Source organism: Canis lupus, chromosome 1 (assembly GCF_011100685.1).
Source record: "Canis lupus familiaris isolate Mischka breed German Shepherd chromosome 1, alternate assembly UU_Cfam_GSD_1.0, whole genome shotgun sequence".
Taxonomy (NCBI): Eukaryota; Metazoa; Chordata; class Mammalia; order Carnivora; family Canidae; genus Canis; species Canis lupus.
Genome location: NC_049222.1, coordinates 23,915,327 through 23,932,286, shown reverse-complemented (window position 1 = coordinate 23,932,286; position 16,960 = coordinate 23,915,327). Strand labels below are relative to the sequence as shown.

The 16,960-nt window shown below is 47.9% G+C and overlaps 1 protein-coding gene across 3 annotated transcripts in view; it reads right to left on the bottom strand.

The window, feature by feature from the left end:
* LOC119875954 (RNA-binding E3 ubiquitin-protein ligase MEX3C) overlaps positions 1-16,960 on the bottom strand; it is a 38,205-nt gene that overhangs the window by 17,672 nt on the left and 3,573 nt on the right. Inside the window, exon 1 of one of the 3 annotated variants that reach the window (XM_038525975.1) lies at positions 1,465-1,661. The exons of 1 other annotated variant lie outside the window; for it this stretch is intronic. In XM_038525975.1, coding sequence (XP_038381903.1) covers positions 1,465-1,627 — 163 coding nt within the window. In that variant the 5' untranslated portion in view covers positions 1,628-1,661. Of the gene's footprint in view, positions 1-617; positions 637-1,464; positions 1,662-16,960 lie in introns of those variants that run through there. One more of the 3 variants, XM_038525979.1, reaches the window with a different exon arrangement.

Sequence of the window (16,960 nt, the reverse complement as noted above, 5' to 3'; positions counted from 1 at the left end):
GTTACCATCAACTGGCACCACAAGCAACCTGTGCCGAGGAAGTGCCCTCCTAGTGTAGCATTAAGGGTCTTTCATACTCAAGCCTGAACGCACACATTCCCAGCCCCTTTCCACCACACCCCTTCGAAGACTCCAAGCGCCTAAATAAATAAATAAATAAATAAAACCCCACTTTCTAATTAGAGCTAGAGAGTAATCCTCACATTGTTCCCAGGTCATTCTTTGTCTCCATTTGTTAAAGTCCCTGCAGGGTCGGTGTCCTCACAGGTAGGGCTGTCACCTACTACACAGAGTGCCATTAACCGCACGTTAGTTGGATTAAACTTTGGTTTCTTAAGGGCAGCAAGTTTGTGTGAATCGACCTCACATTTCCAACTCCCATAAACTCAACACCTGGCAAAATAGAAGCTTGAAACCTATCAATTCCTTAATGCTCTTAATCGAATGGCCAACTCATCCTGGACTTGTAGGTGGGGGCGGTAGGTTTCATCCCCCGTACGGTGAAACAGCGCTCTCCTGGATCAGTAGGATCTCAGGCATCGCAAAAACACCCTCCCCCCTCCCCAAACCGGCCCAAATAAAACAAACAAAAAGCAAGGCATCTGAGTCTTCTTTACCAAACTACCGGAATAAACGGTCGGTGGAAGGGTCCCAGCTTCGCGGGGTGCCTGGAGCAGCAGTCCTCGGCAGTCCGCGTCCTTTACCCAGAGTGCAGACGGGGTTTTCGTATTAAGATCCCAGAGGGGAGCACGGAACGCACGGCGATGCGCGGCCCCAGCGCGCCCACAGGCCTCTCGCTGCCCGCCCTGCACTTACACCGCTGGGGGGGGGGGGGGGGGGGCGGAGGAGGTCACCCCCGCGGCAGCGCCGTCGCGGCCCCACTCGCCCCGAGAGCCCCGCACCTGCCCGTGGGGGCTGCTCTCCGCCCGGCCCTGGGGTCGGGCGCGGGGCACAGGGCCTGCCCCCGCGCACACCGCACAGCCGCTCCGGGAGCCCCAGACACAGCTCCTTTGTCTGGACCACGTGGGAGGAGTCTGCGCGCAGCGCCGAGGATTCGCCGAGGCCGAGTGAGCGCGCCCGGAGGCTCGGCTCCGTTACGGTGCCGGCCGCTGTCCCGGCGTCGGGGGCGCGGAGGGCGCGGAGGGCGGGAGGCCGCGTGCCCCGGGGCGCACCTGCGCGGCCGCAGCATCCACCCCCGCTGCAGGGCGGGCCGCGCCACCTCCTGCCCCCGGGGCGCCGGCCCCGCCTGGCCCGGGATGCGCGGCCCGGGTACCGCCGGGCGGGATGCGCGGGGCTCCCGCAGGGTAACCCGGGCTGCCCCCGCGCTGCCCCGCACGGTGACCCGAGCTGCCCCGCACGGTGATCCGGGCTGCCTCGGGGGTGACCCGGGCTGCCCCCGGGGGTGACCCGAGCTGCCCCCGAGCTGCCCCGCAGCACCGCCGCCCGCGCCCCCGCGGCACTCACCCTGGCGCCCGACGATCTCGGCGACGTGCTCGGAGCTGGGCACCGGGACGCACTCGGTGGTGTTGACGCTCTTCCTCCGCAGCAGGGCCGCCTGCTCCCCGTTGAGGGCCGCCGCGCCGCAGCCGCCGGGCCCGTAGGCGTGGGACAGCACGGCCGCCATCATGGCCGGGGCGGCCGCGTCCCCGTACAGCGCCCCCGCCGCGTCCCGGGCGTCGAAGCCGGCGGCGGGCAGCAGCACCGGCCCCAGGGGCCCGCCCGGCAGCGGCGGCGGCGGCGGCGAGTGCGGGGCGGCGGGCGGCGACAGCAGCAGCAGCGGCGGCCGGGGCTCGTCGGCGTCGTCGGGCTCGTCGGCGTCCGGCCCCCGCCCGCCCCGGCCCCGGCCCCGGCCCCCGCTGCCCGGCCCCGTCCGCGTCCCCGGCCCCGTCCGCGTCCCGGTCCAGCGCGGCCTCCGGGGCCCCGGGCCTGCGGGGCGGGGCGCGCTCCTCCGCGGCCGGGGCGGCGCTGCCGGGCTCGGCGGGGCCGGGGTCGTCGAGGCCTAGCGCGGCCAGGCGCCCCCGCAGCAGCGGCGCGGCCCCGGCGGGCTCGGGCTCGGGCGCGGGCGCGGGCTCGGGCGCGGGCGCGGGCGCGGGCTCGGGCGCGGCGGGCGGGGGCAGGGGCGCCAGGGCCGCGGAGCTGCCGCTCGGCATGGCGGCGCGCGGGCGGCGGTCAGGCGCGGCGGGCGGCGGGGCCCATGGCGGGCGCGCTGGCGGCGGGGCGGGCGGCGGGCGGCGGGGCGGACCCCGGGGCCGCGGCGCGCCAGGGCCGCCCGGAGCCTGCAGACGGCGGGGTGCGGCCGAGCCGCGGGCCAGGCAGGTCCCGGCGGTGGGTGGGGACGCGGCGGCGGCGCGGCTCCCCTCTCAGGGCTTCTTTTGTTCCATGGCCTCGGCCAGCCCCCGGCGCGCGCCGCGGCGGCCACGCCCCACGCCCCACGCCGCGCTCCCAGCGGGGCCGGCGCGCTCCGATTGGCTGCGCCCGCCCCCGGAGCCCGCCCCCTCCGCGGCCCCGCCCCCGCCCGCGCCTCGGGCCCCGCCCCGCCGCTCCCGGAGCTCGCTGATTGGGCGGCCGGGCCGGGCCGGGCCCGCTGCCTTCCCCTTCCGTCCGCTCCCCTCCCGCCGACAGGGGCCGTGATTGTCCGCTCCGCACGTCAGTCTTTGTGACGCGGCGTCTGGGGGCGGGGAAAAGCGGGCGGAGGAAGGCGCGGTAGCCGCTGAAGGCCGGGCTGCGCGGAGAGCGCGTCTGCGCACGCGCGAGCGGCGGCGGCGGCGGCGTGCACCTGGGCGTCCCCGCCTCCCCGCGGGTCCGGCTCGGCCTCGGTGCGGGCAGCCTCGGGGTGCAGCGCGGGCGCCGAGGGCGCGGTCCCGTCGTTCGGGGGCCGGGGCCCGGGGACAGTCCTCGGAGGAGCGAGGGGCGGGGTCCTCCTGGGCGGCCCGGGGCGCTGCTCCCGCGGGGCCGGGCCCTCCCCCGCCCGCCGACCCGGCCTCCAGCCCCGCCCAGGTGCCGCGGGGCCCTCGAGCTCCACCCGACTTCTTTGGGGCTTTTCAAGAAAGTTAAGCCGTTTCCTCCTGCGACGCGCTCTTCCCCAGTGTGGCCCAGGCCACCCCACGCGGGGTCTCCTCTGCAGGTGCATTGTTCCGCGGCCCCTTAGGAGCCAGACCTGCTGCTTCCCGACGTCTCGGGCCGGGGGCCCGCCCCTGCCGCCCCTGCCCCCCCCCCTGCCGCCCCTGCCCCCCCCCTGCCTCCGGCCCCGCCTCCACCCCTCCCGCATCCCCACCCCTTCCCATCCCCATCCCCTCCCCGACCTCCACCCCGACCCCCACCTCCACCTGCACCCCGTCCCCGCCCCCACCCTCTCCCCCGCTTTACTGCCGCGTGGTCTCAGGGTAGTCTTAAACCACGTGGTCCTACACGACGACGACAGCAGCCTAGTGTGGTTTTAGGGTTTCTAGTGACCCCATTAGAAAAAGTGAGAAGTAGTAGTTAATAGCCTCGGTTCAGCGTATTCAGAACGTCCCTTCAACGTGCAGTCAGTAGACCACCACTGATGGTAGGCTTCTATAGTTTGTATCCGTCTGGACGGTGCGCATCTTACACTTAGGGACGCGCCCCCCGCAGCCCGCAGCTCCATCGGCTTCACCTGCGCCAGCCGCGTGTCCGGCAGCAAACCCGCCTGGCCTCCGAGTCCTAACCTGGGACCTCTGTGCGGGCGGACGTGTTCATTCTGTGCTGCCGCCGCAGACTCCCACGAGCGGACTCCACTCGAGCACCTGCTCTGGTCCAGTGTCCGGGATGTCACAGCCAACTGGCTTCTCCAGCTGCTGCACGAGCCACGAGCCACGAGCCCTACTTCAGTTTGCTCCACACCTCCAAGCAAAGGCCCAGAGAATTTTAGCTAACACGAGAACTTCCCTGTTATTCCAAGGTTTCCCTGGACCTCCTCTAACCCTGCACCTTGCTTCCCTAACAACGTATGTGTAGACCAAGCTCTGAAGCAGTGATGTCAACCCTGGATGTACAGCAAAGTCAAGGAGGGCTAAAAAAAAAAAAAAAAAAAAAAAAAAAAAAAAAAGGACTGCAAAAGGGGAGGCAAACTCTGGATATTCGGATTTCCTGGGAGATGCAGAGTGGAAACCTGGACATGTTTTTAAAGGCCACACAGATCGTTCTGAAGCTGCGCCAGAGTGGAGAACACTGATCTAGGGTGTGGTTTGGGGTTTGCAGAAGAAATTTCCTATTAACTCTTTTGAAAAATGATCTTTTTCTCCCCTGCCTTCCCAATTAGGTACGATTTACTACGTCTGCACCCTTTCTGTGATATACCCAAAGGACGTCTTAATTCACATCTTAACAAAAGTACCGAAACTTTTAATGTACCAGTGAGTAGCTTGTATAACATTTACTTGTAGAACATACAAGTCCTGTATGTCTGCTGTCTGATATTTCAGTATAAACAACAACCATCTTTCAAAGGTAGATCTAGCAAAGCAAGAAAACGGAGAAAATAAACGCATGCAGTGGCCTCTGCCAGGATACATTGATCATTGGGAGGAAATCTGTAGTAGGATTACAAACGAAATTCTCCAAAGTTCCTTTCACCACCTCTTTTCATTGAGTCGTCCTTTGATGCGCACACCTTGGCCTTAAGTTCTCTTCCCAAGGGTCTTAAGTTCTTCCCAAAGGAAGAACAGGAGTGATGTTTCACCACACATTTTTCTTTTGAGAGGGGGGGATGAATAGGATGGGGGGGATGAATATATGAATAGGTTCATACAGATAAGATCCATTCAGCTAATATATGAATAGGTTCATATAGATAAGATCCATTCAGCTAATTTTTAAAAAAATGCTAAATTGTTTAACTTAGGTGTTCCTAATATAAAAATTGCTTTCTAAAAAAAAAAAATTGCTTTCTGCTTCATTCCCACGTAATAAATGAGGTTTCTTAAGTTCCCATACGCAAATGTACACACTCATGCATTAATTTATACTTGATCAATATTGTGATTTATGAAGAAGGTAGGAGATATTGAAGCTCACGGACCTTCCCATTTGGGTCTAAATTTGTCATGTATTAAATATTGTTTATGAAGCAAATTTAAGATTTGCTTTTGCTGTAGATATACGCTTGGGATTCTTTCATTTAAATTCATTTAACGGCACTGTCCTTTCTACCTCAGCCACACAGCACCCTAATTTATACCTGGGTAGGGTTTCTCTTTCATTCCCCTGCTCCTGTTTATGATGTAGGTAGACACACTGAGGCAGAAGAGTTGCTTTAAGGATCTAGGACAAAGAAAACTACTGCTGAACGAGCCTTTTAAACCTGTCTCAATGTAATGATTTTAAGGTTGGAACAACTGCAAACTAAACAAAGCTTAACAAAGATGTTGGTCCTCGCAAGTAAACAGATGATTAGATCACAATTTTGAAGCAAAGCCTAAAAGACTTCCAGAAAAGTACCCACAAAAGCACATTGAAAGATTCTACTGAGACCCTCATCTAGAACCCAAACCTAAACATCTGCTTCATTTTAAGGCAGGATAAGTTCCTTTAGGGTCGGATGTACCCTGGGCAGTACACCCAGCCCCCAAATAAGTCTTCCTACAGCACAGCAATGGCCAAATCCTTCTCCTGCTTGAAAGGGCTCCTAACTACCTAGGAACCAAGTCTCCTATCTGAAATTCCAGGCCTTCCACACGCTGATATCGTTCTTCTAAGTGCTCACAATCGTTACCTAAACACATTTAAATCTCTCCTACGTTAACAGACAAGACTTCTTCCTTGATGTCACACTCCTCCTGTCGCCAGTCTTTCTTCTCCAAATCCACTGTTCCAGTAGCTATCTGCTCTTCTTCAGGGCACGCTGCAGTGCGCCCATGGGCTCTCGCTGCTTCCTTGAAATCATCCTCATCTTATCAATCACTGAATCCAACGAGCACTGCTTACCCTTTCCATGGCAGGATTTGACACCCCTGACTTCTCCCTAAAGCACTCTCTCCTGGGGTGCCTGGGTGGCTTAGTCAGTTAAGCATCGACTTTTTTTTTTTTTAAAGATAGATTTATTTATCTATTTATTTCAGAGAGAGGGAAGAGAGAGCATAAGGAGGAGGAGTGGGAAAGGGAGAAGCAGTCTTCTCACAGAGCGGGAGCCCAATGTGGGATTTGATCCCAGGACCCTGGGATCATGACCTGAGCTGAAGGCAGATGCTTAACCAGACTGAGCCACCCAGGCACATCGACTCTTGATTTCAGTTCAGGTTATGGTGTTGGGGTCCTGAGATTGAGCCCTGAGTCGGGCTGGGCATACAGTCTGTTTAGGATTCTTTCTCCCTCAACCCCCACCCCCCATCCTCTTAAAAAAAAAAAAAAAAAAAAAAAAGGTGGGCGGAGGCGCTCTCTTCCTTGGCTGGCCTTCTGCTTCTCTTCCTGGTTTGACAGTCATGCCCTGTTCTCCTCTACAGGCTCTGTGTCCCTGTTGCTCTCCTGGGTAGTCATCAAGTGTCGGCCTCAGGCCTGCATTGTGCTTGCTTTATACTCTCCACTTAAAAGCTCATCCATTCCCAAGATTTCTGTTTCCTTGTTGACAATTTCCAGATCCATGTTGTCATTCCTGATCCTTCTGGGTTCTATGGATGTCTCCACTCAGCAGTTTAAGTTCAACCCTGATTTCAGCTCTAATTTCCCAACTGAAATCTCAGTTAAGATCCACTTTTTAGGGGTGGCTGGGTGGCTGGTTGGTTAGGCATCTGACTCTTGATTTTGGCTCTCGGGGCCTGGGATTGAGTGAGCCCTGTGTGGGCCTTGCACTCAGTGGGGAATCTGCTTGGGGATTCTCTATCCTCTCCTTCTACCCCTCCCCCCTGCACCCTCTAAAATAAAGAAATAGACCTTTAAAAAATTAACTTAAGGATGTTCATTTTTTTTTAAATCCATTTTTTAGCTTAGTATTCAATATCACCAGTATCTACTTAGTTCTTCTCACCAAGAGCCTGGTAGATGCTCTTGGCTTCTCTAACCTGCATACCCAGTAAAGACCAAGTGTGGGGGCCATCCCTCTCAACTCTCAAATCATTCTGCATTTTTACCTCCATTCCCACAGTCAAGGCTACCATCAGTTACATCATGAACTATCCCAATAGTCCCCAGGCAATATTCTTATCTCCAGTCTTGCTGTCCTCCAACTCCTTTTCAATGTTGCAGCTGAAATGATTATAATTCAGGTTTACTCCTTCTTCTACCCTGCTTAAAATCCTTGTTGTTCTTAGAATAGCATCCCAATTTGTTGACACAATTTATATGGTCTTCTGTATCTGAATCCTGACTGTTGCTTTAGACTGATTTCACACCATTCTTCCTCTTGCGTTCTTGGCCTCTGCCACAGAAACCTTCTGGCAGTCATTCCCATGCATATTATACATTATTATACCGTCAGGCCTGGAATCCAGCGCTCCTCTGACCACTCTTAGCAAACACTCATCTGTCCTTCAGGGCTCAGCTTGTAGATCACTTCCGCAAATCTTCTAGGGGTGAGATTAGTGTCCTTTCAGCAGGGTCTCGTTGCATCTTACGTGTCTGTACCAGTATTATCCACAGCTTGTTGTCCAAGTGTCCCTCTTCTGTTTGCACCCTTACAGAGCCAGTGTCTACTGTAGGCCGTGACACATAGTCGGGCCGGTATCAACTTGCTGACTAAATGCATATTCTTCCAAATAAACTCAATCCTTCAGCTAGTCTGAGCTTTTGGCCATTTTTCAAACACATGTTATAATCTTTGTGCCTCTGCTTGTGATGTTTGATGTTTTCCTGGCCAGATTCCCCTTACCTTCTATCCCAACCACCTCTCTCTACCCATTGTTAAGCCTCAGCTCAAATTCAACTTCTCCCAACGTGTCTCCTACTTGATACGGGGCTAGTCCTTCCATCTCCCTAGGAAAATGCAATTTAAGGCAACATTTTTGCATATATCTTCTGAACGCTTAACCCCTTAAAGTCTGTCCACAGTTAGCCTCCATAGCAGTGACACAGACTGGCTAGATGGTCACTAAGTTGGTTTTCTCTTCTTCCTGAGGACACAGGTAGCTTGCATTTCCTGGCCTCCGCTGCAGTTGGGAGTAAGCCATAAGAATGAATTTTACCCTATTTCCTGACCAAACCCTTAAAAATCCTTCATGTATTATCTCCACACTCCTTTCCCATTTGTGATGTACATGGGTATGATGCCCATAGAAGTCACATATTAAAGATGTGAGAGCCACACATGAAAGGAATCTGAATCACCACATGGAGGAGAGGTGCCCTCCAATCAGATACACGTGTTTTAGATGTATGTGAGAGGAAAAATATTTGCGTTGGGTTTGAAGTATTATGTTGTATTGATTGTATAGTATTAATTGTTGAGTTGGAAGTATGCATTTTTGTGTACTTGTTACTGCAGTTAACCTGTTTTAATTAATATAAAAGGTCAGGATAAAAACCTCTGGTTTGTAAGGAGACAGTAAAATGATCTGGTTAGCAGGGGTTAAGGGGAAGGAGACACAAATAGGAGCACAGGGGATTTTTAGGGCAGTAAAACTATTCTGTATGCAACTATAATAGTGGATATATGCCATTATGCATTTATCAAGACCCATAAAATATACAGTACCAACAGTGAATTCTAATGTGAACTATAGGCCTTGAGTGATAATGATGTGTCAATGCAGGTTCATCAATTGTAACAAATGTACCACTCTGGTGCGGGATGATGGAGGGGGAAGCCACATGTGTGTGGAGTCAGGGCATATATGGGAACTCTATGTACTTTCTGCTGTTTTGTGGTAACATAGGTAACAATTGATTTAAAAAATAAAGTGTATTAAAATGTTTTAAAACTTGTTTTGTACATTGACAATATTTAGTGTGAATATTGATATGCTCTGGTCACAGACTGCCTGGGATATTTCTGCCTGTAGTGTGGAACCTGAGAATATATTTTTTAAAGATTTTATTTATTTGAGAGAGAGAAAGCTGCAGCATGAGCCAGAGGAGGGGCAGAGAGAGAGAGAGAACCCCAAATAGGCTCCACAATAAGCGTGGAGCCCAGCATGGGCCTCCATCCCACTGCCTCAAGATCATGACCTGAGCTGAAACCAAGAGTTGGACACTCCGGCACCCCTGGAACCTGACATTTATTTACACAAGTAGCAATCTATTAAGTGACACAGCAATCCTCAAGGTGCATGCACCAAACAACAGGGCTTCAAGATATATGCAAGACAAAAAACCTGATAAAATTGAAAGGAGACTTAGACAAATCTACAATTATATTTGGGGCCTTCAACATCCCTTTCTCAGCAATTGCTAAAACTGTTAGACAAAATAATAAAAAACGTAGAAGAACAGAATAATGCCATCAGCCAAGAGGGATCTAATTGATATTTATATTCTACTCAACAGAACACACATTTTTGTCACCTGCCCGTGTATCTTTCACACACACACCATATCCTGAGCTGTGAGACGGATCTCAACAAGTTTAGAAGAATTGAAATCATACAGAGTATGCTCTCTGATCGTAATAGAATCAGACTAGAAATCAATAATAGAAAGAGAACCAAAAAACCTTGAAATACATGGAAATCATATGACACACTTCTAAATAATTCATGGATCAATGAGGAAGTCTCAAAGGAAAGTTAAAAAAATACATTGAATGGAATGAAAATGAAAGTACAATGTATCAATATTTGTGGGCTACAGCTAAAGCAGACCTGAGAGTAATGTATGGCCTGAAATGCTTTTGTTAGAAAAGAGGAAAGGTCTTAAGCCAGTAATCTAAGTGCCTACCTAAGAAAAAAAAAAAAAGAGCAAAATAAACCTGAATAAAATTGATACATCTTTAGCAACACTGACCAAGATGAGAGAAGACACATATCACCAGTATCATCAAGGAAACAGTGGATTTCACTAGCCATCCCACAGCCATTAAGAAGAGAAAAGGAGAATACTACTAACATTGTTATGTTCACAAATTTGACAACTTAAAAGAAATGAACCAATTCCTGAAAAATCACAAGCTACCAACCAACATGAAATAGACCATTTGAATATCCTATAGTGATTAAGAAAATGGAACTTTTTTTTTTTTTAGTTTTTATTTAAAATTCCAGTTAACATACATGTAATATTAGTTTTCGGGTGTAGAATTTAGTGATTCAACACTTCCATGCAATACCTATTACTCATAACGACAAGTACACTCTTTTTTTTTTTTAATTTTATGTATTTATTTATAAGAGACACATTGAGAAAGAGGCAGAGACACAGGCAGAGGGAGAAGCAGGTTTCCCACAGTGAGCCCGATGTGGAACTCGATGTGGGACTCTGTGTGGGACTCAATCCCGGGACCCTGGGGTCATGGCCTGAGCCAAAGGCAGCCTCTCAACCACTGAGCCACCCAGGCATCCCCCATCCCCCGACAGGTACACTCCTTAATCCCCGTCACCTATTTAACCCATCCCTCCACCCACCTCCCCCATGGTAACCATAAGTTTGTTCTCTATAGTTAAGAGTCTATTTCTTGGTAAGAAAATTGAATTTGTAATTGAAAAGCTCCTGAAAAAGAAATCTCCAGGACCAGATGGTTTCACTGGAGAATTTTTCTAAATATTTAAAGAGAAATTAAGACCAATTTTATATAGCTTTTTCCAGAAAATAGAAGAGGAAGGAATACTTCACAGTCATTTTATGATGGCAGCACAGATACTAAAACCAGACAAAGAATGCAAAGAAAACAAAATAACTATAGACCAAAATCTCTCATGAATATAGGCACAAAAATCTCAATAAAATTTTATCAAATCAAACCTAGCAGCATATAAAAAGAGCACACATACATTACCACCAAGTGGAATTTATTTCAGATATTTAAAGCCAGTTCAATATTTAAAATTTCATCAATGAAAACATATGTTCATAAACTTGCCAGGAATGTTCATTGCAGCATTTTTCATAATGGCCAAAAAGTGGAAACAGCCCAAATATCAACTGGTGAATGGATAAACAAAATGCTATATCCACTCAACAGAATATTATTCAGCCATAAAAATGAAGTACTGATATATGTTACAACACAGATGAGCCTTGAAAACGTCATGCTAAGTGAAAGAAACCAGTCACAAAAGGCCACGTACCATATGATTAGATTTATATGAATATCCAAAAGAGGCAAACACATAAAATCAGAAAGCAGATTAGCAGCTGCTAAGAACTAGGGAGTGAAGGGAAAGGAGGTGACTGCTGAGGTGTGGAGTTTCTTTTTGGTGTGATGGGATGTTTTGGAATTAGTGGTGATGGTTTAAAATCTGGGGAATAGGGGCACCTGGGTGGCTCAGTCGGTTAAGTGTCTGCCTTTGGCTTGGGTCATGGTCCCAGGTCCCGGGATCGAGCCCCACATGGGGCTCCCTGCTCAGCGGGGAGCCTGCTTCTCCCTCGGCTTCTCCCTCGGCTGCTCCCCCTGCTTGTGCTCTCTTTCTCTCTGTCAGATAAATAAATAAAATCTTTAAAGACCAAAACAAAAATCTTGGGAGTGTGTTAAAAGCCTAGAAACTATGTATACTTGAAACATGTACAGTATGTTGTCAATTATATCTCAACTAAAAAAAAAAAATATATAACCCACCATATTGACAGTCCAAAGAAAAATCTTATTATCTTCTCAATTGATGCAGAAAAAACATATCACAAAATTCAGTACCCATTTGTGATAGAAGCTCTCAGAAAACTAGGCATAAAGGGACATCTCCTCACCCTGATAAAGAAAATCTGCCAAAAACCCTGTAGCTAACATTATACTTAAAGGGGAAAGACTGAATGCTTTTTCCCTAAGATTGAGAACAAGGCAAAGGTATTTACTCTTCGGGTTCTTGTTGGACACAGCACTGGGAGTTTTAACCAGAGCAATAAAGCAAGAGAAAGAAACAAAAGATATGCAGATCGGAAAGGAAGAATATTTAGATGGAATTATCAAATAGAAATAGGAAGTTAGTCGAAAACCCAAAAAGAAAGAACATCTCAGTAAAAAATTTCTGGCTTCAAAATAAAAGAGAAATCAGCAGATTTGATCCCCAAATTTACATTGAACTAGTTTAAAAGTCTCACTATAAAGGAGAAGTTACCACAAAAGAGTACAGTCAGGAAAAGTGACAGGCACCAAAATGTTGAAAAACGTAGGAATAGTTTAATTAGCTAACTAAAGAGTTCAGCTAACTAAGAGTTAACTCAAGATAAGCTATGACAGAGATCACATGAAATACATAAAATAATAAAGATTGATAAAAGATAAAATGAGAAAACGAAAGAAGGAAGTTGTAGACAAGAAAGAAAACATATTGAAACGAATCTAGAATATTAGGTAAATATTAGTGGATAAGAGATGCTAAAAAATGCCTTTACAAAGGTGAAAAGGAAATCTGTACAATCATGTTGCAAGTAAAAAACATGATTTTAACACATTATGAGTTTACGTTTAAGAAATAATCCAACTATGTAAAGGAGTTTGATGGGTGAACATGTAAATAATTACATTCTTCTTTGATTTTTGCCCTTATTATGGATGATGTCAGCATCTAGGAAGGTTCCTCAATCTCTCATATTCTACGCCACCTCTAATTATCTGCCTTTAAAATTTATTGTGTAACGTTGATTTTCCTAACTTTGGGGTTTCATCCATTCGAAACTCAGTTTTTCTATCCAAGTTCTAACCCATGGAATAGGTCTTCTGGAGGGGGAGTTCGCTACTTTTCATCCTGATAAATTCCTTATTCTGTCTTGCCTCAGTTTCTTCACAGGTAAAATACGGAGTTATTTATTCAGTCATTCAAAAGAGAATAATTTAGCTTCTACTATGTCCCAGGTGCTTGAAAGTATCTGGAATGCATTAATGAAATGAAAAATCTCTGTTCCTGAGGACACATACATTTTATAAGGGGGAGGGCACAAAAACCTAACAAACGTAATACATAAACTACATAGTATGTTAGGAGGTGATCCTACTACGAAAACGAAATGAGTGGAACAGGGTAAGGACGGTGGGGACCGCAGCGTCTTGGGGTAGGGTGCAGTTGGGTGATGAGGGTAGGCCTAACTGAGGAGCAGGTGTCTGCGCAAAGACTTGTAGGTTCCGAAGTTAGCTGAGTGGAAAGTGGGTAAGAATGAGCCAGGAGGAGTGACACGTCGAGAGTGAAGGTCTAAGTTGGGAGCAGGGGATGCCAACACGTCGTGGACCACGTCAAGTACGGTCGCCTCGCTGTGAGTGGAAAGGAAGCCATTGCTGGGGGTTAAGCACGGAAGTGACGTTTTCAAAGGTGTGGAGCATTTTCTGTAGGAGGCGCAGGTAGGAGCAGGGTCATACGATGCAGGGGGATTCAGGACATGGTTTCGAGGACAGTGCCAGCTGGCTCCGTGGTTTTGACCTGAGCAGTCGGAAGGATAGTGATGCCATCGGTGGGGAGAGCCACAGACACAGCAAGTCCAGGATAACATATTTTGGGGTTTCATGATCATCGGTAGCCTCTTTTGTGGCTCTTCTCTGATTTGGGGTTTCTCAGCCTCCCTACTGCTCATCCTCCCCAACCTTGCAACCCTCTAAGCCTTGGCTTTAGGGAAGTAGCTCAGCCTGATTTTCTAGGCCGGGTCCTTCCTTGTAAATCTCGCTCCCAAACCTTCCCCCGCAGGACACTGACCCTTCAGGGGATACGAATGACTCCTAGTTGGAAAGAACAGACACAAAACCAAAAAAACCTCCTAATACTTCCATTCTTCTTTTTAACATTCTTTTTTCAGACAATAAATTTTTTCTTAATTTTTTTTCTTAAAATTGTTTTTTATAATAAAACAATTGTTGGGAACCAATTTGCTACTCATTTGGCGACACTAGAGAGTCAATTTCTCTGGATAAGGACGATATGGGGGCATTTTTTTTTTCTCCTAGTTTTTAGTAGAATGTTTGGACACTCATCAGGAGAAACGGGTCTTAAGGAGGAGCAGGATGACGTGCGCCTTCCATATCGGTCTAACCCCTCCGACTTCTCTACTTTGGGTCTTGTGAAGGAGTCGTTGAGTTTGCAGTGGATAGGATGAATTTTAAAATATGCCAACTGTCCGCTAGGACTTGGGTTGAAAGGATAAACCTACTTTATTCTGGTCCCTGCGTATTGGTGACAGAGGCATTGGTCCCTGTGGTTATGTTTGCACTAAAGTCATCACCAGCAAACCTTCCCCAGGGCTATGTTTTTGTGCTTCATTTTCAGACTGTTGGTGCCACAGGAGCGGTTAAAATTTGCGAATAATGCCTGTGTCCCCCGTGGCAAACAGGGCGGATGGCCTGCAGTCTGTTCATATTCATGGCAAGGGATTTAACAGACTATTGTGTTGGTAACAATGTGGGTACAAATTGTAAACATTTATCATCTCCAAAGGTTCTTGCAATTTCCAAAGCAATGCCAGTTGAAACATGCTCTAAACCTCCATCAAATAAGACAATCTTTAGATGATTTCTCCACATTCCTCAAAACCATTGTCTCCCCGTAATAGCTAATGTATTATATCAAATAATATTGTAAAACCTACTAGAAAGTGAATAGTAATGGATAGAAAGTGTAATGCAATGTCTTCTAAAATTGATTTCCTGTCTCTTTAGTTGCTGTGAACTGTTATTTGGATGTACCAATAACTTCTGGTAGAAAGTTTCCTTTGCAGGTTTATGAGGAGGTAAACTATGTATATGGTAGTGAAAATTTCCTGGTATATTTATCTACAATCTCAGAATTGTACGATTGATAGTCTCTTCACTCATGAAAATCACTGATCCTAATAGGAAAGGCCAAGGATTTGGAAGGCTTACCATTGAACTAAGAGCGAGAGGAAGAAGGGGAAAATCTTTAAGGATTATTATGCCTCCTAATACAGCAGGTTGGAGGAGACAGACGTGGATCAACAAGTATTGACTCATTTCTTCTTATAAGGCCTTGGACTAAGCATGTGGGAATATGAAGAAATATGAGGCATGGCCTCGATCCCAATAGGTTCACAATCTACCTGGCGGGATGGTCAAAAGTTAAAACAGTACACGGGCAAAAAAGGCAAACAACGTGGGTATCGGAGAAGCATGTTTTAGGCATTTTGAAAAAACTATTTTCGTGAGGTAATCAGGAAAGCCTTTATGGAAGAAGTGAAATTAAGCAGCGATTCAGGGGAGATGAACTCTCAATAGGTGAAAAGGGGGGTGCGGGGTAAGGGTGGGGTGTAGGCAGAGCATTGGGGAGCAAGTACTTCTTCATCCCAAGTAAAGAGAGGAAGACAAAAGAGAAGCCCGCAGGCTTGGGATTAGTGGTGGTGAGACTGGGAGGCAAATAGGCAGGTTTGATTAAAGTGAGAGATGGAGGTATGGCAACAAAAGAAAGCCAAGCCTGGAAATTTGGAAAAGTTTGAGGTGTTTCGACTGTACTCTGAGGCCCATCCACTGTGACGAACTTGGTTTCCGGTATAAGGATTCAGGCAATGTAGAGTAAATCCCAGCACCACCACATCCAAACAACATGTTCCTTAGTGATTTTGCTTCTCTGAGGCTGCGTGTCCCTCTCTCCAATGGAGATTTTATCTACCAAGCAGAGTTGCGAAGGTGGACGAGACCCTTTCACTGACACTTTAGCTGCCAGAGGCAGGGAGGCTTGGAAGAGGAAGGTGACATCACTGAAGGGATGCTTGGGGTATTTTGGGAACATCACTTTTGTGAGGGCCTGCAGGAGGGACTGAGGAATGGGAGCCTGTGTGGGAGGTGGGAGGAATCAGGAAAATGAGCTCATTGGACCACACACAAAGACACAGGGCCCCGAACTAGCCATTCTGGCTATGGCCAAGCCAGTGGAAATGATGAAGTGAGTGTCAGGAGGGGGAATGAGGGATTTGGTGAAGCTAGAACCAAATGTAAAAAAAAAATGAAATTCAAAAGAAAAATTTCTTGATTTGGGGATGAAGAAAGAAGCATCATACCAGTAGAAGAAAATCCTAAGGAAAAAAATCTCTAATGGACATTTAGTTTTTTGTTTCTGTATTATTTTGCTTTGTCCACCTAGTGCTTTAACCCATTCTTTCCTTCAAGTTAGCTGCTCTATTCTCTCTTGATATATCCTTTATCTGGCAAACCAGAGTCCTTTATTTTCTTGGCACAAGGGCTGGTCTGGAGGTGAGCTTGGCACAAGGCTGAGCCAGCCAGAGTCCTTCTCTAGGATTTTTCTGCCTGAAGATAAGTCTTCTTGGCCTCTCTGGGTATAAAAGCTAAAAGGATATCACTCTGGAGAAAGCTGATGGAGGAGTATATGAAGCCAGATGGAGACCAGGGGAAATGAGAGAAGCAGAAGGAGGACAGAGTTTTAGGTTTTATGATGTTGAGAGTAGTTGCCTTTCCTAGAGTCCACAGACTTGCCCTGATTTCTGTGGGATCTCTTTTTAAATTTCTGTGAGCTAACTACTATCCTTCTAATAAATCCCTTTTCATTTAAGCTAGTTTATACAAAGAAGACACCAACAGATTTGACTGAACAGAGGTTAAAATGTTTCTGCAAGCCAAAATATTATAAACAAAAACAAAACAAATCGGGAAGCATTTGCAATAAATACATTATGACAAAAAAAAAGGGTACATGCTCTTGTTACACAGTTTCTATATCAGTAAGAGAATACTAACATTGCAAGAAAAAAAATGAGCAGAGGCTGTGAACCATTTGCAGAAGAAAAATTACTGTCAATAAGTAAGAATCTGCCTCAATAACAATAAAAAACATGAATCAAGATCATTGGATATCTATTTCACGAATCAAATTGCAAAAGTGAAAAATTTGGTAAAGATGCTCCGGTACCATGTGTATGAGGGGCATCCTGCTTTTCTTGAAGACTTTTCTCTGTTTTATGTATCAAGAGCCTT